This window comes from Orbicella faveolata, unplaced genomic scaffold (assembly GCF_042242905.1).
Source record: "Orbicella faveolata isolate gen_17 unplaced genomic scaffold, um_ofav_v1 contig_24, whole genome shotgun sequence".
In the NCBI taxonomy this organism is placed as follows: Eukaryota; Metazoa; Cnidaria; class Anthozoa; order Scleractinia; family Merulinidae; genus Orbicella; species Orbicella faveolata.
Genome location: NW_028301552.1, coordinates 16,600,366 through 16,623,680, shown reverse-complemented (window position 1 = coordinate 16,623,680; position 23,315 = coordinate 16,600,366). Strand labels below are relative to the sequence as shown.

General features: G+C 39.5%; 1 protein-coding gene across 2 annotated transcripts; it reads left to right on the top strand.

Moving 5' to 3' along the window:
* Positions 1 to 898: 898 nt before the first annotated feature.
* Positions 899 to 22,526, top strand: LOC110069527 (CDAN1-interacting nuclease 1-like). 2 transcript variants are annotated; one of them, XM_020777058.2, is made up of 11 exons: positions 899 to 1,106; positions 1,412 to 1,457; positions 4,164 to 4,228; positions 4,747 to 4,807; positions 5,041 to 5,119; positions 5,669 to 5,751; positions 18,338 to 18,387; positions 19,018 to 19,085; positions 19,159 to 19,224; positions 21,086 to 21,191; positions 22,166 to 22,526. In XM_020777058.2, exons 1-11 carry the CDS (start codon positions 1,015 to 1,017, stop codon positions 22,299 to 22,301), a joined length of 852 nt encoding a protein of 283 aa, XP_020632717.1. In that variant the 5' UTR covers positions 899 to 1,014; the 3' UTR covers positions 22,302 to 22,526. The 2 variants fall into 2 exon arrangements, with proteins under 2 accessions (XP_020632717.1, XP_020632718.1); XM_020777059.2 differs by lacking the exon at positions 899 to 1,106 and adding an exon at positions 2,528 to 2,632.
* Positions 22,527 to 23,315: the final 789 nt, after the last annotated feature.

Sequence of the window (23,315 nt, the reverse complement as noted above, 5' to 3'; positions counted from 1 at the left end):
TAGAGAGTAAAAATACTGTCAAGTTCTCAATGAAATACTTCATCTTACTGTCGCTCATAGTGTATCTCTTGTTGTCTGACTGCTTGCTTTGCTTAATCGAGACCATTTTAGCGAGTTTGTTACTTCCTAGGTTTCCCAGTGGTATTCCCAAGGGGCGGCTACAAGAGGGCACTCGGACTCGTTCTCCTAAGGAGTAGGAAACGTAGAAAGCGCCGAGGAAGCGGCAACTCGCTAAAATCGCTAAAAATCAGCAGAAAATTAAGAGTGACCAGAGCACTGTAGAAGTAAGATAAAACGTTTTTTATAAAGCGTTGTCTAGTATTTGTATCTCCAAAAACCGATCGTAAATATTCCCATACAGCGTTTTAACAATTCCCGGGGAATACTCCCAGAAAAATTTGGTGGGGGTCTGAGGCCCGCTCCCTAAGCCTCTAACCCTTTTTATGACCAACTGTCTGCGATTTTCCCCTACCCCATTTATGACCAGACCCAGAACTCGATGCCCTACTTATGACCACTGCGGCTGACACAGTTGCCCCAAACAGTAAGTTTTGAAGGGCTTTTGCTTATGGTCTTATCGATAATGATGAAAAAGTAGCTTCTTCCAAACAACATACCTAATTCATCTTCAAGACTAGAGCACAAAAACTATACCCTATATAAGACCAAAATGGCCAAAATCGATACCCTATTTATGACCAAAACGGCTGAAAAACCATACCCTTTGGGCCGCACATACATATAGAGCCCATATAAGAGAGCACCCCCTCCCCCCTCCTTCCCCGCACCGGGTAAAAATTTCGCCTATTACGCAAGATGGCTTGAACTTTGGATTGAGTGCTTGCAATTGAGCTTGGACTGCCTGTGGTGGCAGGTTCTTTGGCGCAGTCCTGGGAACAAATCAATCGCGCGGTTACCAAATTTTCGTTTGGTCTCTTGGCGGCAAATGGGTCGATTCAGGCTGGGTTAGATTGATGCAATTTTCACAGTTTTAGCTAGTTGAGCGTTTTAGCCATGAAGCAGGAAATTTTTAATCAGATACTAACAATGATGCGTAACGATGGCTCTCGGGATTGTTTGAAGACCATAGCTTTGCAGTTTCCTGGGTAAGTATCGTATAAATACGGTGGCCCACATCTGTCACGGCAAAATAAAATTTGTCACGGCAAAATAAAAACTAAAATTCGAAACTACCGATCCTTTACATTGAATCCAAGATAAAAAACTCGAACAGTCTTTGAATTTGTGGAGCGATTTTACAATACCGGGCCACTTATTAACATATCTCTCAATGCCTCTAAAAACGAAGCTTCAAATTCAGTGAGATGCAAATGACTGGCCCGGCATTCTACAATCTAGCCGAAATTGTTTTGTGTACTTCACATTTTGTATTTTGCGTTTTATTTTTCAGTGTAACATATAACACTCTTGTTAGTATATACTCACAGGACTACCAAGTAAGTCAAAGTTTTAGACTTGTAGATATAAAATAAAACTAAAAAAGGGAGGATTGTTCTGTGGAAGTTTGAGTATCCAGGTACAAAACTTAGGGCCTCTTCATATGAGCCCGGTAACGGGGCTGGAGCCCGTTTCTCGAAAGCTCCGGAAACTTTTCGGGCCCGTAAAGCCATCTGTATCTAAAAACGGAGAAGTGTGTACGCCTGAAACTTCTTGTATGAAGGGAACTTCTCTTCATATTAAGAATATGTGAATAAAACAGCTCTGTAATTGTAAGGTTCAAGATTATGCTATGGCTTTATGCGCCCGAAAAGTTTCCAGGGCTTTCAAGAAACGGGCCCCTGGCCCGGTTACCGAGACAAATTTTGTTGTCTGTTCACATGGGAAATTTTAGCCCGGTCTACCATGAAAAAATCCAAGAAACACAACCAAAATGGTGGAACATAAACTTGTATCGTTCATGGCTGTCACAGCTTTGTGGACTCTTGTAACTTTACTAATAAAGCTAGTTCGCCTACTCCTAAATTGGAAATACATACAAGCAAAAAATTATGCCATTTTGGCCGCTATGTTGCAAAAGCGAAGCTATTTCGTCTAAAAAGTTTCATCCTGGTTACCCGGGCTGGAGTGTTCATAAAGGAAAATTTTCATCCTGGTTACCGAGATCTCGGTCGCAAAACCCGAGATCTCAGTAACTGGGCCAGTTACCCGTGTGGGAGGTGCAGTGGCCTCATGGTTAGTGCGCTCATCTCTGGATCAAGCAGTCTGGGTTCAAACCCTGGCCGGGGACATTGCGCTGTGTTCTTGGGCTAGACACTTTACTCTCACAGTGCCTCTCTCCACCCAGGTGTATAAATGGGTACCGGCGAACTTAATGCTGGGGGTAACCCTGCAATGGACTAGCATCCCATCCAGGGGGGAGTAGAAATACTCCTAGTCGCTTCATGCTACAGAAACCGGGATAAGCTCTGGCCTGATGGGCCACTCAGCTCGAATGCAGACTTTACCTTTTTACCGGTAACTGGGCCAGCCTGGCCTCTCATATGAACACATCGAAATTCTTACAAAGGAAAGAGTGGCGAGGCGAGATCTCGGAAACCGAGCCAGCCCAGTTGACCGGGTTCATATGAAGAGGACCTAAATCAGACTTCACCATATGGCAAGTGTGACTCAGGTAATTTTCTTATTTCTGTGCTATTACGGTAACAGAAGAAGACATGTATAACAGAATGAGAAAAGTTGCTGTTCAAGCCCAAGAAAACAAAATAGCCTGTTGTTAGCACATTTGCATTGGCACCCAAATTCGTTTTCTGTAGTACTGTCTATGGAGGAATTGACCACTTTAACAATATAACGCGATGTCAGGTGCTTTTTCTTATGAACAGAAAACCACCTCCATCAATCAATTTATCAAACAATTAAAAGTAATGAGACACTCTGACTTTGCCTCAGAATGCTGGAAATCCCATTTCCAAGGACCTCAATTTTAAAAAATTTCCAAGTTAGGATGCCACTGGACCCCCTTACAGGGGACTACCTTTGGTGGTCCATGTCTTGAACCCCCTACTCTAAATTCCTGAATCCACCCCACGTTTGAAACAGTAAAACCTCTCAATCTGCTAGAATCCAACATCTTGACCACTTGGCTGCTGCACCTTCCTCTGTGTTACCTTTCCTTAACATTCTGGTTTTTACAAGCACTTCAATAAAAAAAAAAAATCACCATCATTGCTCACTTATCATTTCAGCTTACATGTAGTAGCCATTTGTGTAGCTCTCTTCTTTAGTTAACTGGAGGAATTACTACTACTGGTCTGAAATTGGAAGTTTTGTTACCTAGACAATACTTATGGGAACCATTGTGAGAGTAAAGCATGTTCCCTGTTAGAACATTCAAACATTGGCCATGTTAGCCCATCATCCCTCCTTTAGTTATGTCTTAGTATGTCTAAAAACATAATTCTCAAAAAGTTGAAAACCCAAGTTAGGTAAACACCATATTAAGGTACTATTTGATTTATAAAAATATGTATAGGTATTCATACAGTTTTGAGTTCAATTTGGAAATAATTTGCATGAGTGAGTTTTTCAAAAAGCTGAAATTGCATGACCCACTTCGGTCACATTTAAATATTTTTTGTGACTGAATTGATAGTACCACTGTTACATTTGTAAATTACTGTACTTTAGATAATTTAAGATTGTAAAATGTATTCGTTAATTCAGTTGTTTTACTGCAAGAGAGTTTTAATAAACTACTTTACTTTTTGAAAAACTCACAAGTGCTAATTAATTCCAAATTGAAGGAGAAAAACTGTATGATTACTTATTAATAATATAAACATGAAAAAATTTGCGTGGGGGAAATGCCGGAAGATCTTTCTTGAAGCCACTTTTTCTCATTCAAGAAAACTTTTTTCAAAGTTTCCGCTCTAAATTTTCGTCATCATTTTATGCGAAATCATTGACTTAGAAAAATACCTATTTTCTTTCAGCCAATCATAATCTAGAATTACGATGTGCAATTTGCACTGGTGTTACACTTGAACTGCACTGCTCTCAGCCAATCAGAATCGAGTAATTTTTTTCATGTATATTGTTAAAAGAAGAAACAGTACTACTGCAAATTCAGACTTTTCACGATCTTCACAAACTGTTAGTGTTTCAGGTTGTTTGCTGATATTTTAATTATTTTTCTTTGGCAGAAAAAGACACGAAAAAACCATCATAAACACCACAAGCCAGATGTGATGGAGAATTACTATAAAAGGTTTGAATTTAGAACCCTTGAAACTATTATTTATATTGTGCTTGGCTACGTGTACTCTCTAATATCAGCAAAGTATTAATGACATTTTGAGGACAATGTACACATCCTCTATATATACAGGATTGCAATGGGCTTATTCCCGTTACCTTGGGAGCGGAAGTCTTCTGTACCTTCAAGGGATGGAAACCTTAACACCATCATGCCAACATTCAGTTCAATGATGCTTTGTATGAATGAGTAGTTTTAGAAATATTGATACACCCCCCCCCCCCCTATGAAAGGGATTTTTTTTTCTAAGGCACCCCCAAGACACCCCCTAAGACACCCCCAATTCTGATTAAGCTTCATACATTTCTTTATATTTTTTGGTCTTACTGAACCCCTACCCTCCAGAAAATTCCAACCCCTTCTGTGGCGGGAGTATGGATATTTTCTGAAACAGTGCACAGAATATGAAAAATATTAATAACATATCAATGATTTTATTTGGAACCTTACTTTTCCAATGTTGTGTTTAGATATTTGGCAGGTGTAGCTCAAGACTCTGGAGAGCCTGCTTTATTAAGGATTGCTGAGGAGGTAATGATTTTAATAAGTTGTTGAAGATAAGGAGGGCTATAAGGTTTTCCATGGCTACTTCCTCCTTTCCAGGGGAGCAGGATTCTACAGTTCAGCTGTAATGATAGCCTCCGTGAGATAACTGGACGACTAAAAGCAACTGGTGTCATCACATTGAGAAATGTTACGCTTTGTGAACATTTTTACTTGTAGTTAGCTACTGGTAATTTTATTATTGCTTTTTGAATCTTCAGGTTGATTTGTCTCATTCACTTCTGGCAAGAATAGTTCTAGAAAGGCATCTTTCCCATACTTGTTATGAAGGACAAAATCGTAAGTGACCTTGAGGTGCTGTCAGTGTATTGATACCTCTGAGTAAATGCTGTACATTATGTAACACTTCTAATTTCCCCTGTAATGCAGGGTGAAGTCAGTAGTAATAGAAGGGCAATGATGCTGACCACGTTTTCTGTAAATATTCATTCTGACTACTTTTTTGTTGCAACTTGGTTGGTTATGTTAAACTTTATTTCTAATGAGTGATAGCATAGCTAGATGGAGTTATAGCAGTAAGATTGGAAGAAATAAGTCACTAGCTCCCTCGGTTGGTCGGTTGGGCAGTCAGTCAGTCAGTCAGTGGGCCACAGACCTTTTTGGGGGTGATATTTCCTGACCAGGATATTTTGTGAGGGGGGAACATTTGCCCAACCACTGTGAGCAAAAAGGCTGCTAAAGTGATGAACTGATCTTTCACGTTTGTTGTTGAACAAGGGAGGGAGAGGGAAAGGAACTCATATGGTAAACTGCATGCAGAAGTGTGTTTCTGTCTCTTTTGGCTCTCTGCTGATTACTACTTACATTATATTTTCTATAATATAACAGCTCCAAGAGGTGTCGTCAGTCAGATGATGAAAGACCCTCTTTCTCTTATAGAGGACAAGACACTTGCTAATGAAGTCAACCAGGTATATGTAACCACGCAATAAAGAAATGAAGAAATGGGCAAATGAGGGAATGAGCGAATGAGGGAACAAGTGAATCAATGAATGCATGAGGGAACAAACAAAACAGCAAGGACTAAACAAATGACTAATGTGTCTTCCTTCAATAATCATGGTGACAGACAATGGTTTTGTAACTAAGCCTTTACGCATAGATACATTCCATTGGCAACAATTATTTTCAAGCCCCGACCAAAGGTCGCCAAACCATCCCAACATTTCAGTATAACATATCACAACATTGTTGGCCCAGCATTTGCAGCCAGCTCCGCCCAAACGATCACAACATTGTTGGCCCAGCATTTGCAGCCAGCCCCACCCAAACGATCACAACATTGCTGGCCCAGCATTTGCAGCCCTGGCCAAACGATCACAACATTTGAACGCAACATATCACAACATTGTTGGCCAAGTACTTGCAAGCCCCGGCCAAGCGATCACAACATTTCAATGCAACATATCACTACATTGTTGGCCCAGTATTTGCAAGCCCCGGCCAAACGATCACAACATTTCAATGCAACATATCACTACATTGTTGGCCCAGTATTTGCAAGCCCCGGCCAAACGATCGCAGCATTTCAATACAACATAACGCAACATTGTTGGGCGCAACATGTTGCGCGCGTGTTTGACAACCCTGTTGCGATGTGTTGCAAATCGAACTAGAACGTATGGCCTGGCGTAACAATGTTGCACGAACCTGGCCAAACGAGTATAACATCATGCAACATCCACTAATGTTGCATGAAAAATGTGACCATTTTCAAATTTGAGCCAACAACACCCAATACAGTCGAACCTCCGGTTGCGACCACCTCTCGTGAGCGACCACCTCTCCTCAGCGACCAGTTTTCCAAAAAACCAAAAGTTTCCCAGTCAAATCACTATATTTGGAACCTCTTGTAAGTGACTGTGACCACTTTTAGAGCTGAAAGTTTGAAATTTTCTTTTGTTTTTAACCTCTCGTAATTATAAGCGACCACTTGATAGAAAATAGAGCAGAAATTGGATAATAAGTTGTTGTGATATTATCGCATTCCTTGGTAGTACAAAAGATGGAAATTTCTCATTGAGAAGTCCCAGATATTTTTTCAAAATTTACTTTTTACATGAATCAGTAACACATTTAAAAGTTTAAAGAAAAATGGGCATACACGGTACTCCATCAGTCTTAAAAGAGACGACCTTTTAAAAATGTCTTATAATTACAGAAAATTAGAACTGATTTACTGTTCACTCAAAAACAGTTAACAGTTAGTCAGTTAACATGTAGATCATCAGCAACATCAGTAATCCTTAGTAGTTGATGTTCAGTTCCCTCTAACGTTTAGACAACATTAAAGATCTAATTTATAAAAATCGTGAAACTTGTACTCTAAACAGGAGCCATAATTGGGGACGGAGACCGTAAGCGCGTGCCATTTCTAGTATTGGGGCTGTCCCTATGATATGGGACAATTTTTCTTTTTTTTAGAACAAATTGCGCCATCATTTGCGGCACACGAGCGTACATGCTGCGAGGATTTCTGCGGATATAGCGCGGGGAAATGGCGCCCGAAATTCCCGAAATGTTTGGTGCTTTTGGTCCACAAATCAATACGTTCATGTCTGTTGGAATTTTACTTCAGTATATTCGTCGTAAGCTGCTTCAGTTTGAGTGAAGTAAGACAGTGTCGAATTTAGTTATGTCCCGCTTTATATCGCTGACCAAGTTGTGTTCCGCTGCTTCTTTTACAAGAGCTCCACATTACTCCACTCTAAGTTTCACATATGTTGAAGATTAACAGCTTTTCCATAACACAGCAAAAAACTAGTTGGATATATTTGGATATAGCGGCGTTTCAGGACTTCAAAGTTTCCCTCCTCTTGCCACACGCTCTCGAGGATTTCGCCAGAGTGTATCACGACCGAAAAGTTAAAAAAAAAAAAAAAATAATTGCTAGTTTGAATTTCGCCTGAATTGTAAGTAACGCTTGATGTTTTAACAAGGCCCAATAAGTGACAATAAAGTTTGTCTGTAGATGCTGCTCAGTTTTGTTTGTGTAAAAATCCAATAAATTGTCTATGAATAAGAGCGCCCGCCGATGCGTGCTTTGTACAGTCAGTAAAACATGACATATTGGACTTCCGCACTTTCGTGTGAAAACTTACATAATATAATATCTCTAGTTTTTAAATATGTGAATACACCAGAAATAATCGGCGAAGTTGCGATGACGCTTTCTTTAATCAACTCGAATAACGATTTCGATTTCGTTGGTTGAGTTATCAAAATTCCTTGTCTATTTTATTTTCGCAGTTTAAAATTTCACCATGTTAAAGAAACACACATAATGTCAGTAGCCTTTTGGCGTTGGTGAAAATTGTTGCAGCATCTCAGCACAAAAGACAACGAAAGATATCTTCGTCAAGATTTGTTGACAATTGAAAACACCGACTCGGATTTGAAAGTTCAAGTGCTGCACTATGCAAATGAGCTACTTAATGTACGCGTCAGACTTTCCTTTCAAAAACTTTTGCAAACTCGCCAAACAAACAGAAACAATGAGAAACTATTAACAACAGGGTTTGGTTATGCTTAAGCTTTGTTTGGGAAACTCACAAATTAACTCGATACCAGAGTAAAGAGTTTTCTTGCATAACTTTACTTTACAGAACAAACGCAAAATCGTACTCGTTCAACTAGCGCGAGCAGATATTCCTTCACAGCGCGAAGTTGAAGTCTTGTTTTCGATCCTGAAAAACTCACCCTTTCCATTAGCTCAGAGCATAAAACTACATGTAAGAGCCCTGGTTCTTATTCCCTGCCTTATTCCCTGCCATCGCTGTGAAAAATCTGCAAGAGAATCTCGCAATTCTCACCGTTTGATCAAGCAACGCTACTACATTTACGCGAGAGCCTCTGACATGTGCGTGGATCCGCGCGGATATATGACGTCAGGATGGCGCAGTTTGTTCTAAAAATAGCAAAATTGTCCCATTTCATAGGTGCGCGCCTCTCTCTCCCGCAGAGGCCTCTTTCGTGTATTATTCAATTTCCCATATAGGGAGCCTCTGCGGAGGAGAAAGGGTGCGCGCGGATCCCAAGACTTACGGTCTCCGTCCACGATTATGGCTCCTGACTCTAAATAAATACTTTGGAAAGCTTATTAAATATTTTTGTGGCCACTAAAAGTTATTACATGATTTAGATGCCCGTTGGCACATGGGGTAAGTCTCCGCGGTTACCATATGTACAGATTTTTTAAAACTTTGCCAAAAGTTGCGTCTTCAGCTTATTGAGATTAAATTAAAAAAATTTACCGTGCCGTGATTTAATTATAAGCTCCTAAAGCTGTAATTAAGGGTGTTTTAGCAGGTCATACTGTTGCTGTGGTAACCTATTGTGTCACAAAAATGATAACAACGTGTTCACCAATGATTGGGAAGTTTTTTTGATACCATGATTGTAGCATCAAGTGACGAAGAGTGGTTATAATGACCCATCAAAATCTAACAACTGGAAACTGTTTTGAGCTACCTTAATACTATTTTAAACGCACTCCTAACTTCTTTCGTATTACATATAGAACAAAGACAACACAAACAACTTCTTCTGTTTCAAATAATTTATTAATTTAAAGAAAAAGCGTGTGTCATACAACATTGAAAAAATAAAGAATTGAAAAGATGATTTAAATTCAAGATTGATGTACTTGCCATCTCATTAGTTCGTGATTTACACACATGAATATTTCACCTGAATTGAACAAGTTTATTTGAAACATCGATATGAGTCAGTTAAACTTTAATAACAAAGGAGAATACTCTATAAAATATGACTTCAGAAACAGATTTCAGCTTTAATTATAAATAATCAAACCTATTTCACACTCAAGAAGGCAAAAAGCTGTGTTTTTATAAAATTGCTAGTTTATAAGTTGAAGAAACGAAGCTGAATTCCTTAGTTACATGTAACAGTTAATTTCCTAAGACATGAACTTTATAAATTACCGTGAATGGCTGTTTTCTTAGATAAATTTCATAGATTACAGTTTGTTTCAATCACATGGGGTGACAACTTTAATAAGCTCTGTTTCCGACGAACAAAATATTTTGACCAAGAATTAAAGGAATCGTACTGGATTAGAATTCTGCTCAGAAATTTTGAGGTAGTAGATAGTAGTAGATATTACTTTTCAAACAACTTTCATTAGAATTGTCACACCCCGTGCTCATATTTTTATTATTCTAGCTTTACCATAAGGATTCAACTCAAAACTAAGTACGCTCTCTAATGTTACTGCTAAAACTAAGTTGGTTTTTATTTTGTACTTTTACTTTACTTTACTTAAATAAGAATTTTACAGGCCACTGTGTCTTATGATTTTGTATTTTGTATTTTTTTTACAATTTAGATTAATTACAGGCCAAGAATTTACACTTTTATTTGCCCGGGAAAACCTGAAAGTAGAATAATCAGCAAAACCTGATTAAAATGTTATGTAATAAATAATTCATCAAATAATTCGCTCGCGCACGATTGGTCTAAACTCGTCACGTGACCGAATATTCCCCAGCTAGCTAACACTGGGGAATATCCGAAAATATTCCGCAATTTTTAAAAGTGCGCGTGTTGCGAAAAATATTTAAAGGATAATAAACACAATAACCTCCATTTGACTTTGAAAATATGCTCGGATATTTGTCCTTGGAAATTATCTGTTCCTCAAAGCTCAAAGTTTCATCGAGCTACGCTCTTGGTAAACTGTTCGCTTCTCGGAACAGATAATGTCCGCGGACAAATATCCGAGCATACTTTCGCGCCAAATGGAGGCTATTGTTTATATATACTATAAAATGTATAATTCATTGAATTAAAGTGCCTGATAACCTATCAATAAAAATCGTTTTGTCCGTAAACTAAAAAAGTTTGTGCTGGTATGAGAAAACTGGCAGCCTTTTTAAAACTTGCATGACATAACTTCCATGAACAGAGTCACTGTTACCAGACAGGAAAAGAAACATTGATGATTAAAAAAATCTGTGGAATAATGGTTACCTGTCAGTTTGGCGAGTTCAACTGGATTCAGCGTGAATACAAACTGCTCCATCGCTGCCACGCTGAAATGAAAAGAAAACAAATAAAAAAGGTTGATTAGTTTCATTTGCACTTCATAGTTTAGTTTGAACGATTAATGCCAGGTTTCGCCAAACAAAATGAACAAAAATGACACGATTAACGAAAACGCAGCGTTTTGTTCCACTTCGGTTTAACGCACTACATAAGGCAGAACACGTTCATACGAACGAAGATGTGTTAGTACAATGAACAGCAATTTGACTTAGTTCTTGTCAATAAATTACTGAGATTGAAACTTTGCAATTACATGTAACTTGTAATTATATCTGCATAGAAAGCGTATGCATTGCCCAACACGTTCACTGGCACATTCCTTCCTACTTGTAGCTACTTTTACTCGTTTCGTTTACTCATGTGGGTCAGTGTGGTGCCAACTTTAGGATTATAAGAAGGCCTTGAACTTAATTAGACAGTCACCTAAAAAAGTGTCGACTTCTCCTGCTTTGTAGGTCAATGCAGACCTGAACATACCAAGAGGGATTGTAGAAATTGTAGAATACAATACGCAATAGTTGCTCGCCAAGCCTGAGTAAAATAGATAAGGAAAAAAACATAACAAGTTAATAAAGTATTAAAGCCGTTTTTTGGCAGGTTTCTTGAAGTGGTCCCTTGGACACAGGACCATTACATTCACTGAGCACAGTATTACAATATATAAAATACATGCATGTCCCTGGAAAAAATAATTCTTGAAGCCACTTATTTATAATTGATCTAATTTTAGAGAGGAAACTTGGGGAAAATAATCACAGAGGTAACTATGCTACGATTATATTCTTCGTTTGAAACTGGCGTTAAAATCAATGACAATTTTTACATTACAAAGATCGCCCTTGGGGGTAGAAGAGGTTTTGAGTGAAGACATTTATTTCATGGAAAATGACTGAAAAGTTCACATAATAACTGAAAACCTACCGGGTACATAGAGTGTCAAAAAGATCCCTGGCATAGGCGGATTGATCGGGCAGGTATGCAGTGTAACCAAGTCTGAACAATCAGGCAACTTATTGCCTCTGGTATGTAGCTGTGGAATGAATAAAAAAAGATCAACATGAAATTATAGCGGAAAATAGCTTTTGAACTCTTAACAAATCGATTTTTTTGTCATTGGCTGTTTGTAAACCAATAGAGAGCTTAAGCAAACCACGACGGTAACAGCAACGAGAACGTCACCAAACGAAAGGTTTAATGAGCAAAACAATGGCGGTGCACGTGCGTTACATTTCTTAGCCGTCCTCTGCACAACAACAACGTGAAATAACTAAGGCCCGAGTCAAACGCCGTACTTCACATGAGCCGAACCCAATGACAGTTTGGGTCGACTCAACAGTTTGGGTCGACTCAAATAATTAAAAGAACGCCTGTTTGAGTCAAACGTCGAACTTAATTCAGTCGAACCGATCTGCTACACCAAACAAATAACAGAAGCGGTCTTGTTCAGTGGTTTTTCAAGGTAAGGTCAAAATGGCGCCTTTAGACATTTGATTATGCGTTTGGATTGACTCATGTGACAATCGCCGTTTGACCCAAAGTCGGTCTTCAGGCGTTATTCACGGCTGGCCAGGCGTGAAGAACGCCTCAGCCGCTCCAAATAAAATCAGTCGAACTTAATTGGGTCAAACGCCGAACTTCACATGAGCCTAATTGGTTGAATTGGGTTCGGCTCATTTGAAGTACGGCGTTTGACCCGGGCCTAAGTTCTGCGTATTTTGGAGAACGCGAACGACGGCGGCTAATTTTTCGCATTTTCATTTGGAATTAAACGCTGGCATTACAATTTTAGTTTGAGCAAGTTCTGAGACCAATAGGCGCACTGAATAAATCTAGACAATTGCGAAATTTAATGATAAAATATAAATTGATTTTTTACTAGGCGTTGTCCTCGGGGTCGCCGTCGTCATTGCTTAAGCTCCTTAGTAGCTCTGACTAACACAACTACAATTACAATTTCCTTGGGCTATCAAATAAAATTAATATCTCCATTATCATCTAGCAAGGTCAGAAAACAAAAAATAAAAAACGAAGCACTTACTCTGAGCTCTCGACGGAGGTACAGTATTTTTCGGAATCGACCGTAAAAAGGTGGAAGCCATATTCATGAAGACCTATTAAGGCAAATAAAATGATTAGAAATTACTTATGAAAATAAGTAGGTATTTTTCTCGCAGCATCTCACGAATGCAAATCAGATACTGGTGGTGGCCCTGTGATGGACTAACACCGCATTCGGGCGGAGGGGGGGGGGGGGGTGGGGGCGCAGATAAGCACCGGCCTGATGGGTCACTAGATTCGAATGCATTTTTTCTTTTTACTTATATCTACCTTCATAAGTAAGACAATCCGGTAGCTTGACAGAGGCTGGGATTGTCTCAGGAACTTCATGAATGGCTGGAATGGATAAAAAAGAAGTAAAATTACACGATAAGTACAGTATGAGTACTCTGACAGCAAGAAATAGTTCTACATGCACACTTAGCAAAGTCAATGCTTGTACTTACAAGGACATAAAAATGCGTAGTTGAGGCTTAATACAATGAACAAATTAAAGATAACCACGAGCTAAATTTCTACAGCTAACTGACAAGTTCAGCGCGATTTTAGTAATCAATGTCAGAAAATTATTTTTTTACGATAACTGCAGAAGTTCCTGCGCGCTCATTGGCTAATTTTCATCGTCAATATGCGGACAGACACATGAATTTACAATTTATGCGATGCGTCAACGAGCGAGAGCGGACAATTTGACAATCTGTTATCGTAAAAAACGATAACAGATAGTATTAGTCTGCGGATCCACTCGGCCATCGCCTCGTGGATCCACAGCTACTTTGACAATGTTATGACAAATTCATCATCAATAACAGGACAGACGCATGAAAATCTGACGTCAATTTGTTAAATTGATGTTTTATATGTGATATTGTTTACCTGCCTGGCTCGTACAATCACCAAGTACAGTGTTGGGTGTATCAGTTGGCTGAGGAAGAACTTCAGGATTTGCTAAAAGAAGTACCACACATAGCAACATTAATGTCGATTTTAGAGAGCAAGAAATATTACAACAGATAGACTTAGCTATCAACAGCTGTCTGTAAATAATGAAATAATTTTAGGCCTTACGACCGGTGTGCTTCAAACAGACGCAGGCTCAACACCTGTTGGTGTATTTTGTGGTGTAAGTAACAGTTTATAACTAAGATTCGTACAATTACGGATAATTGCGGACATAGCCTGTCACAAGCGGATCTTCGGCGCTTAGTCCATCGAGCTACGAGCACTCAACTTAAGATATTGGAAAAAAAAAAAAAAAAAACCACATCGGAAAGTATTTTATAGAAAATCTAGGCTCCCTCAGGCGTGCGGTTAAGTTTTAGTTCTCAGTAATAGCTCCTGGCAGATAAGATAAATTATTTTTAAGTAAAGTGGATACCTTTCATTGTCGATGTTGGTTTGCTGAAAACCAATTCCTCGTCCGGGAAGTTCTTCCCCCCCGTCAAAAAGCCAAGCAAGGAATATTCTTGATGAATATTCTCATAAATATGTTTGATGTTCGTGACACCCTTAGATGGTGTGGGGTGATTTTCGGTTTTTTTAGGTGGTATGGGGTAATTTTCTATTGGCTTTTTGACGGGGTGACCGCCATATAAAGATGTTGTAAGGCGTTCACGGCCATGGTGTATCTTTGGTATCTAAGGATCGAGAAACAAATTTGCAAACGTCAGCACTTTAATGGACGAAGGAGCGTTGTATAGCCTTTTATTATATGGCTGTGTCTCACAAGGACTGGGAACTACCGAATTCACGAATTTGATTGGCTGAAATCGATATTGACCGCGGTCTAGATTTTCCCATCTAGACCGGCATCTAGACCGGTTTCATTTTGCGTTGAAAAAGTAGCAAACTAAAGTACAAAAATGTTCACCGTTTTCTTTTATTTTCTTCTCAATCATTTATGGAAGTGCCGAAAAGCCTGATGACAAAAAAAAAGGAAAGAGGACGAGCAAATTTCGGCAGGTTTAAGTTAAGCTCATCTCCGTTTGCAAGCAAAATGTCAGCAAACCAGTTTCATTAAACGATTTAAATTTTTCTTCTTTGCCATATAATAAACATCTTATTAACCGAGCTAAGTCGGTCTGTATGGGAGAATCTTGACCTCGGTCAAGATTCTCCCATACAGACTTCCTGCTCGGTTAATAAGAGCTAAGTATTATGAGCTGGAAATTTAGATTTAAGATAAAATCACAGGGAGCACACAATCGCGTTGAATAGGAAGAGAGTAGGTGAAGGAATGAAAAGAACGAATAGTTTACCTTTGTCTCCTGTTGTTATTTCTTACGCGACCTTACAGAGAAAACCGCTGCTTACAAGTCCTGCGTAACACTGTAGCGCTAAACTCGTACCTAGGCCTTTTCGCGCTCTGCAAAAAATTTTTTTTTAGCTTTACATATAACATTGACAAGGGAGGCAACTCTCAGCTCTCAATTTTAAACGCGGAATCTCGCTAAAACGCTTCAGGTATTTACCCGCGACATTTCATTTCCGTGCGGAGATCGGGCGACTTCGGACGCGCAAGAAAAACTGCGAACCGGGGGAGGGGTTTGTAAAGATTTGTCGTGTCAAAAAAGCATGTGTGGGAGATGGAGGGGATCTTGGGCGCGTGCTGGATGACGCAATTGGTACCGGTTCAACGGTACGATCATGTTGCGAAAAGCGATTTGAGAAAAAAAACTTTGCAAAAGACGCTAAAATTCTCCGACTGTCGTGAAAGTATTCGAAAACAAATTCGGCCAAGTTGTAGAAAAATCTTTCGACTTCGTTTTGCGTTTGTTTGGTTTCGTGGAAGCAACGCAATTTAGAGATTCGAGCGAATATTCGGATTGTGTTCAAAACGTTTGGGCAATGAGTTGCCTCCCTTGTCAATGTTATATGTAAACCAAAACCATGTTATAAACTTAAAGTTGTTGTCCATTTCTTTTTTGCCATTACTTGTATTAATTCAGCCGAACTTGTAAACGAATTCACAACTGAAAATGATCGTTGAACGATCGAAACATGTCTTGTTTTAAACTTAAGTTGTTGTCCATTTCTTAAAAATAGTCACTTGCCTGCTATTATCCAGACCATTTAAACCAAAAAAAAAATTTTGCACAGCGCAGGCCGGAATGCTTAGGTACGAGTTTAGCGCTACAGTGTTACGTAGGACTTGTAGGTAGTGGTTGTCGCGTAAGAAATGACAACAGTAGACAAAGGTAAATTGTATATTCTTTTCATTCCTTTATAACTCTCTTCCTACTCAACAAGATCGTGTGCTCCCTGTGCGTAAACTATTAAGAAGAGTAGCGTCCTCTAAATACAGTCCATGATGTTTGAACAATGTTACTACGGAAGGCAGACGTAATAAATATTATGTATTTGGTGTGATCAAAATGCAGACGGTTTTGTTTTATGCAGTGAACGTATCTTTTGTTCTGTGTTCAACAAAAGTTGCACGCGGATGTGACCGTTGGGTTTGAATTTATTTTGGTCACTAGGTTGCCAGCAAAACATTTTCGTCCCAGATGTCGCGCTAATTTCAAATTTGGATGGCGTGTGCATTGACCTCACAAAGCCTAACGGTTTTTTTTTAAAAATAAAAACCGTTTGAACAAACAGTCGTAGAAAAGCCCTACTTCTTCACGAATTCTGAGAAAAGTTCAGATTTATTTGAACTTTGCTCACCTTTCTCCTTTTCCGGAAGCTCAAAGCTTTATTTCTACTGAATACGCAGCCCATAATCTCTAAATTGCCAAGCGAGCGTCGTAAAGTTAACCCTGCAAGAGACAACGCCGAGAAAATGACGATTCTTGTCAACGCGCGTCCTTTTATACCTGAATCCATTGTGACGTAATAGAGCGCGCTGAGCTGACGACAACCTAGGTTTAAACTGACACAACAGGCGGCGATTGGTCGAGAAAATGCCTCCATATGACTATGACGTGAGACTGCAAGCCAACCAACGCTTTCACGGCGTTTCACCATGGATACTAACCTTAGTCTCACTTTGAATCCTATTTTTAGTTTTATTGCTTTTAATTTTGTAATAGTCTGGGTGTTTTCTAGAATGAAACACCGTACAGACAACTTTGTGTTGTAAAGCGAGTCCTCGATAACTAACGGAAGAACATGTGCTCTACTGGCATTCATTTTGGAGACTTGTAACTGTGTTTCAGACATGCATTTTGTATTGGTACGTACTCCATAAAAGCAGAAGTTTGACAAGATAATTGACACGACAGTCCTGCTTTTAGTTCTCTTTTAGTGTACTTTGCCGCCTTTCTAGATATTCTCCGACGTGTTTTAAGACCAAAGTCACTCTTAAAGAACAATCTCGTAAACGGACAGCTCTGCTTACGACCACCGTCACAAAATCCCGTTTGAACTCCCTATTTCTCATTGCCGTAAGCGGACATCCTCGTGAGCGGCCGCGGACACTTGGAGGGCTTACGATCTAGACTTTTCCTTTGTTTTTAAGCTCCCATAAACGGACACTTGAAAGGAATTGGGCGGATTTGGGCTTGACTTTGAAAGATAGTTATAAACATTTGTAAACTCTACGAAACGTATCACTGCTTTTTGTTGCAGCGAAACTATTAATATTAATGTTAATGCTGGTTGCAATTATGATTGCTTCTTTAATCACTAACGGCCAGTTTTAGTACTGCAGAACACAGAACTGTATACAGTCGAACCTCCGGTTGCGACCACCTCTCCTCAGCGACCAGTTTTCCAAAATACCAAAAGTTTCCAAGTCAAATCACTATATTTGGAACCTCTTGTAAGCGAGCACCTCTCGTAAGCGACCGCGACCACTGTACTTTTAAAGCTAAAAGTTTGAAATTTTCTTTTGTTTTAAACCTCCCGTGACAGATAATAGAGCGAAAATTGGATGATAAGGTGTTGCAACATTGCATTCCTGGGTAGCACAAGAGATGGAAATTTCTCAATTGATAGTACCGAATTTTCCCTCGGAATTGACTTTTCACATGAATAAAGCATTTAAAACACGGGGTAAGTCTCTGCAGTTGCCATATGCTGACGAGGCACAATTTTGACCCAGTATCGTCCAAGCTCTCGTAAGCGACCACCTCCCGTGTGACCACGTAGACTTGACATTTTGAGTGGTCGTTTACGGGAGGCTCGATTGTATGTCCCAACACGTCGTAACAGGGAAGCCAAACGCGCGCAACATGTTGCGCCCAACCATGTTGTTTTGAAATTTTGCGATCGTTTGGCTGGGGCTTCAGTTGGTTTAGTTGAAAGGGCTTTTGATTTTGATCCACCGTTTCACCGTGCTATTTTGTGAAGCTTCCACATGGTAGCACTCACTTGCTGTTGTATAGCAACAACTAAACAAGTTGACAAATTAAGCTTCTCTGTGTCTTTCAGTGTATACTCAATGATCCAAACTATGGACCCTTGATGGACAACATAAAACGGTATCCTTTACACGTGGAAGCAAAAGCAATCCGCATAACAACGGCTTGAAGTTACCTAATACTTTTTCCTCTCAACCTGTCAACCTCTTCATAACAGTTTCTAGACAAGTTCTCGTGATTGAAGGCAATATTTGAAAAGTATGCCCTCCAGCAAACAAATAAATAAATTTAGAAAACAGCCCTAAAACAGTGCGCGCGCTGATTGGTTAAAAATCGTGTTTCGGTAACTTGCAAGAAACACAGAACTAGCACGAGCTGTTGACGTGAAGATGGCGCGAGCAAAGAGATTTTACATTTTGATGATCAAAGTAAACAAATTGTTTTCATTTGCTCGTCGCAGCGTTTTCTAAAAGACAGAAAACATTCTCTGTGTTTCTATCAAGTTGTAGAAACATTCGTGGAAGTTTGAGAGAACTCGAAAAAGCTGTGGAAACACTCGCCTTTCGGCTCGTGTTCCCACAGCATGATTTCTCGGAAAAGGTTCTCTATTTCTTAAAAGCGGCATTAACAACACGTGAGAATAAAGTCAAGTTGCCTCATAATACTAAAAATAGTATGAGAAGAAAGCTTTAACCGGACAACTATGCTATGTAAAAGTGAAACACAAGTGTTCCTTGACTGTTGCTACAGATCTATTGGCTATGAATATGAGTTAATCCTCCGAGAGAGACTTCAAAATCGTGGCATACCTTTCCTTGGTGAGAATGGCTTTGTTTGAAACCTTGTGCGTATTCGATGCTTTAATATGTTTTCCGTGTTTTCATTTGAAAGGTGAGGATGACATGAGAAGTCGCGGGTATGACAAGACACCAGACTGCAAACTAGAAATCCCTATTGGTAAGTGTGAGCAATGTTTTTCTGAAGAAATTCTTGAGCTGTGTTGACAAACAAGCGAAAGTGGTTAAATTTAAAATGGGCTGGTACAGTAAAAATCCACGTGTAAGAATCTAGTCGGTTAAGAATCTGCTGGCAGAAATTTGCCATTTTAATACCCTAAAATGTAAGAACCTGTTTAGCTCTCTTGGGAATTCTTGAACTGGAAGCAAGCCCAGAAGAAGGTCAACTACTGCAGCAAAAAGATAAGAAAAGGAGAAAAAGGAAAGGTGAAAAAAACTGAAATTGAAAAAAAAAAACAGAAAGAGCCAAAAGACGTTGGTCACTTTCTCAAAATTCTGATTTCTGCGCATGTCAGAGCAAAAATGACGTAAATGGCGATGCTAGTGGGAAGACAGGCATGCTGTCATGTTGCAATGGCTTTTTATTTTAGTAGATTGGAGCTAATTTAGCTTATATCCAGGTTGACAATGTCAAGATTATCCAAAAAATGCGTTTTTGCCAAAAAGCTCTAGGTGTCAATGGGTTGATCGTTGGGGACTAAGCGGCAAGGCGCTAATCGACCTGGGGGCTAAACGACAGGTAACCCATTTGGCACGTGGTAAAGTCGTAATGAAAAATTCTTGTTTTCATTCCTAAAAGTAGTTTGTAAGCATCGTGCGCTAGGTGTTAAAGACAAACATGCGATCTCAGAGGGTTGCCACAGGTCGGGTAATGGCCAGGAAGAAATACTTCAAGGTCAAGGAATTTATTTTGAGTCAGGGAAAATTGGCATTATAACACTACCATTGCAGACTGGAAGAGACATTTCAGGTCACTGTGATCTCGGCGATATTTTTTCTTAATGACGAAGGCGAATTTGTTTAGTTGAAAACTTATCAGTCTTAAATAAATAAATGAGTGGAAAGGACCGCTGTAAGGGCATGTGTATTCATTTGGTCAGGGAAATTTTTTTCTTTTTTTTTTATCAGGAAAAAGTTAGTTCACCCTCACAGCCTCATATTATCGTCAATAGGCATGTTCGGTACATCAATATTTTAACATGGCTCTGAGGCTTTCAGGACAAAATTTCACATCTGTTAAGTTTCTTCTGTCCCTCATTTCCCAAGAGACTTTGATACAAAGAAAACAGAACCAAAATGTAGACGTTTGTCCCGAAAGCCCCGGAACCTCGTTAGAAAACTGCCAAACGTGGCCTATTGCTGCATCTAAGTGCAATTGCATACTGCAGTAAACATGATCTAGATGATCAAACGTAACAATATTTGCCACCATACAAAATCTTTTAAAAGGTCTGAATGTACTTTTAGCGAACTGTTCACCCGTAACGCTCCGCAACTAGAAACGAGGTCAGTTACAGACGTGTTTGGCAATGAATTAAATTGATCTATAGCTACTGTTAAGCGCAGTTTAATCCAAACTCCTGTCTCAGAGGCGGATCCAATATTTTTCTTAGGAGGGGTGCACCACTAAGGAATGGCGTAACTGACTGGTGAGGTAAACAAATTTTAAAAGCGAATACGAAGAAGAACGCTTCATCTCAGTGGGGAGTGCGCACCCCTTGCACCCTTCCCTTAGATCCGCCCCTGTTGTCTGCAGTACCTCCGTGCGCAAACGTTCGCATCGTAACTTTTTAAAAGTTTAGGCATCATTTCATTTGACTACTCAGTTAGGTTTGAGGACTGGAATGCAATCCCATAATGCACTTAGATGGTGTTTCGCGCCATTTGTTCACGTCAGTACTGGTGTTAGGTTACCTCTACTTCATTTAAAGTAGACACATCTTCAAGGCTGATTGTTGATTCTGGTTCCGACCGTGCCTATCACAGAGAGAGTTGATTGTATATTTTTGTTTTCTTTTCAGCTGTTGATGGTTTCGTTGTGAACTGGATTGAAAGCAAGGCGTCCTTTGGCGACGAGTATAATCACCAGACTTATTTAAAAGATCAGTTCTGGAGCTACTGGAACAGGTAAATGAGAGACAAGCTGAACTTCTTTACTCTTAGTTCGTCAAGCAAGAAGGGAAGTAACACTAAAACACAAAAAAGAAGAGCAAAAGTAGCTTCAACAGGAAACAAATAACAGCGCGAACGCTAAGGTACAAAAAGCGCGTCTTGGCCCTTGGCGCTCATGGTTTTTTTTTTTTTACTATTTTGCGTTTATTTCACTCCTTCTTGACGAACAAAGAGAAAAGAGGTGAGTTGATTTACGGATGAAAAGCTGCACAACGCACCATTGAAATAGAAGATGTTCTTTCAAGGTGTTGGAGGATAAACTAGTAAATTTTTTCTGAACTTCTGAGCTTTAGCCCTTGAAAGGAAATGAGAGATCATACAACGTAAGCCGGAATAAATTTTTTGACCTCGGTGGGATTCGTTGTAGCCTCCCATTTCCTTTGTAGGGATAACGCTCAGGGAAATTACAGGGCTATTTTCAAGCACGTTAAATTGGAGAAAAGCGGGACTGCTTATGGTGTAGAATTAGTTCACCGCAAAACAGTGCGGCAATAGGATGTACCGCTGAGATTTCAAAATACATACCTCACCCCACCTGTACCAACCAAAAAAAAACTGTCGTTTTGTGTACCACATTAAAAAACACACCCTCTGAACTAGCCCATTCCAGTTTGACGGGGCAAGAGAAACCTCTTCCGTATTTCGCACCTGAAGGGATTGAGGTGGTGTCACCAACTTGATATTGGTTTCTGTCTTAAGCTATGTCATCTTTCTTGGAAGTGCTCCTAAGAAATGATGAATGCTGTTTACATTCACGCATTTCCGTTCGTGTCAAAAAATCGTAACGTTACGTAACGTAACGTAACATAACATAACAACATAATGTAACATAATGTAATGTAACGCACCGTGACATAACGTAGCGTTACCCCAGCCTAACGTATCAGTTGTCAGTAATTCACAGTTTGATGGTTCTGTTTATATTCCAGATTTGGCCCAGGCATGGTAATTTACTGGTTTGGCTTCATAGATGAACTGGATTGCAACCGAGAACGAGGAATCATTTTGAAAGAAGACTTTCCTACCGACATCGTGACGTTGGAATCTCTTTTGGAAACTCCGTGAAGGGCCGGATCACGAGGCAAGAAAATGAGATCACTCTGAGAATGTAGAATGGAAAGAGATCCAGGTTAGTCCGCCTTTGATCTGAACCTTTGTTATAAAACGAGCGTTGACTCGCGAGGTTCGCGAGAAGAATGTGATAGCGTGACGGCCGCGCGTGGATGTCACCCTTACTAGCATGGCATGAAAGGCTATTAAAACGGCAAAGAACTTAACTGTGAAAAAAAAGACGAGGTTGAAAGAAGTACAACAGAAAAAACGTCCTAGTGACACTTGGTGCATTTCCAGGATTTTTTTTTTTTCATTGAAAAACCGTGGCTTGGTTCGTCGTGTTGGTTTACAGCGACTTCCTGTATTAAAGAGAATACTGTTTCAGAAACAAGAAAAGGATACAGAAAATATCTAAACTTGTGAAGTTTGGATTTACGTGGATCCTAACTGAAGCGCCATTGCGACGTAAATAGATTCCAGGAACAAACAACGCCAGGCAGTGTTGGCATAGAACAATGGACAGAGGAAAAGCTGCCTTTCTCGATACACTTCTGCTCACTATGAGCGCTTTGAGGGCAGTTTAATTCTTACATCTTTAAGTGGATTAGAGACAAGGAAACTTCTAAGACTGAAATAATATCTGGTTTATTGGCCCAGCAAATGGATTGGGTGAGCGACTTACTTCTAGAGAGACCCAGATATCTGAACACCCTATTTTACGCTGCACGGTAGAATATATTTTGTTATCTTGAAGCTCTTTCTTCAGAGTTTTGGGTTTGATATCAAGATTATCAAGTTATATTCTCTGATATTTTAAACTGAAGGATAACCCTGCTAACAGTAATTTTTCTACGATAAAATGACAAAGCATAAAACGTCTCCGAAGGTTGCTATTCAGTTCCAAATCATTAATCAGTTTGCACAAATGAAAACAGATGCAGATGTTTGAAATTCTAAATGGTAAATCGAAATACGCGTTTGTTTGTTTGTTTGTTTGTTTGTTTGTTCAGAAATTGGACTTGGGGT

What these genes read in the sequence shown, in the direction of transcription:
- LOC110069527 (XM_020777058.2), top strand. Translation starts at nt 1,015, where the DNA reads ATGAAGCAGGAAATTTTTAATCAGATACTAACAATGATGCGTAACGAT. An exon ending in TTGTTATGAAGGACAAAATC is followed by an intron (nt 5,120 to 5,668) that starts GTAAGTGACCTT and finishes ATAATATAACAG; the next exon opens with CTCCAAGAGGTGTCGTCAGT. An exon ending in TCGTGGCATACCTTTCCTTG is followed by an intron (nt 19,086 to 19,158) that starts GTGAGAATGGCT and finishes TTCATTTGAAAG; the next exon opens with GTGAGGATGACATGAGAAGT.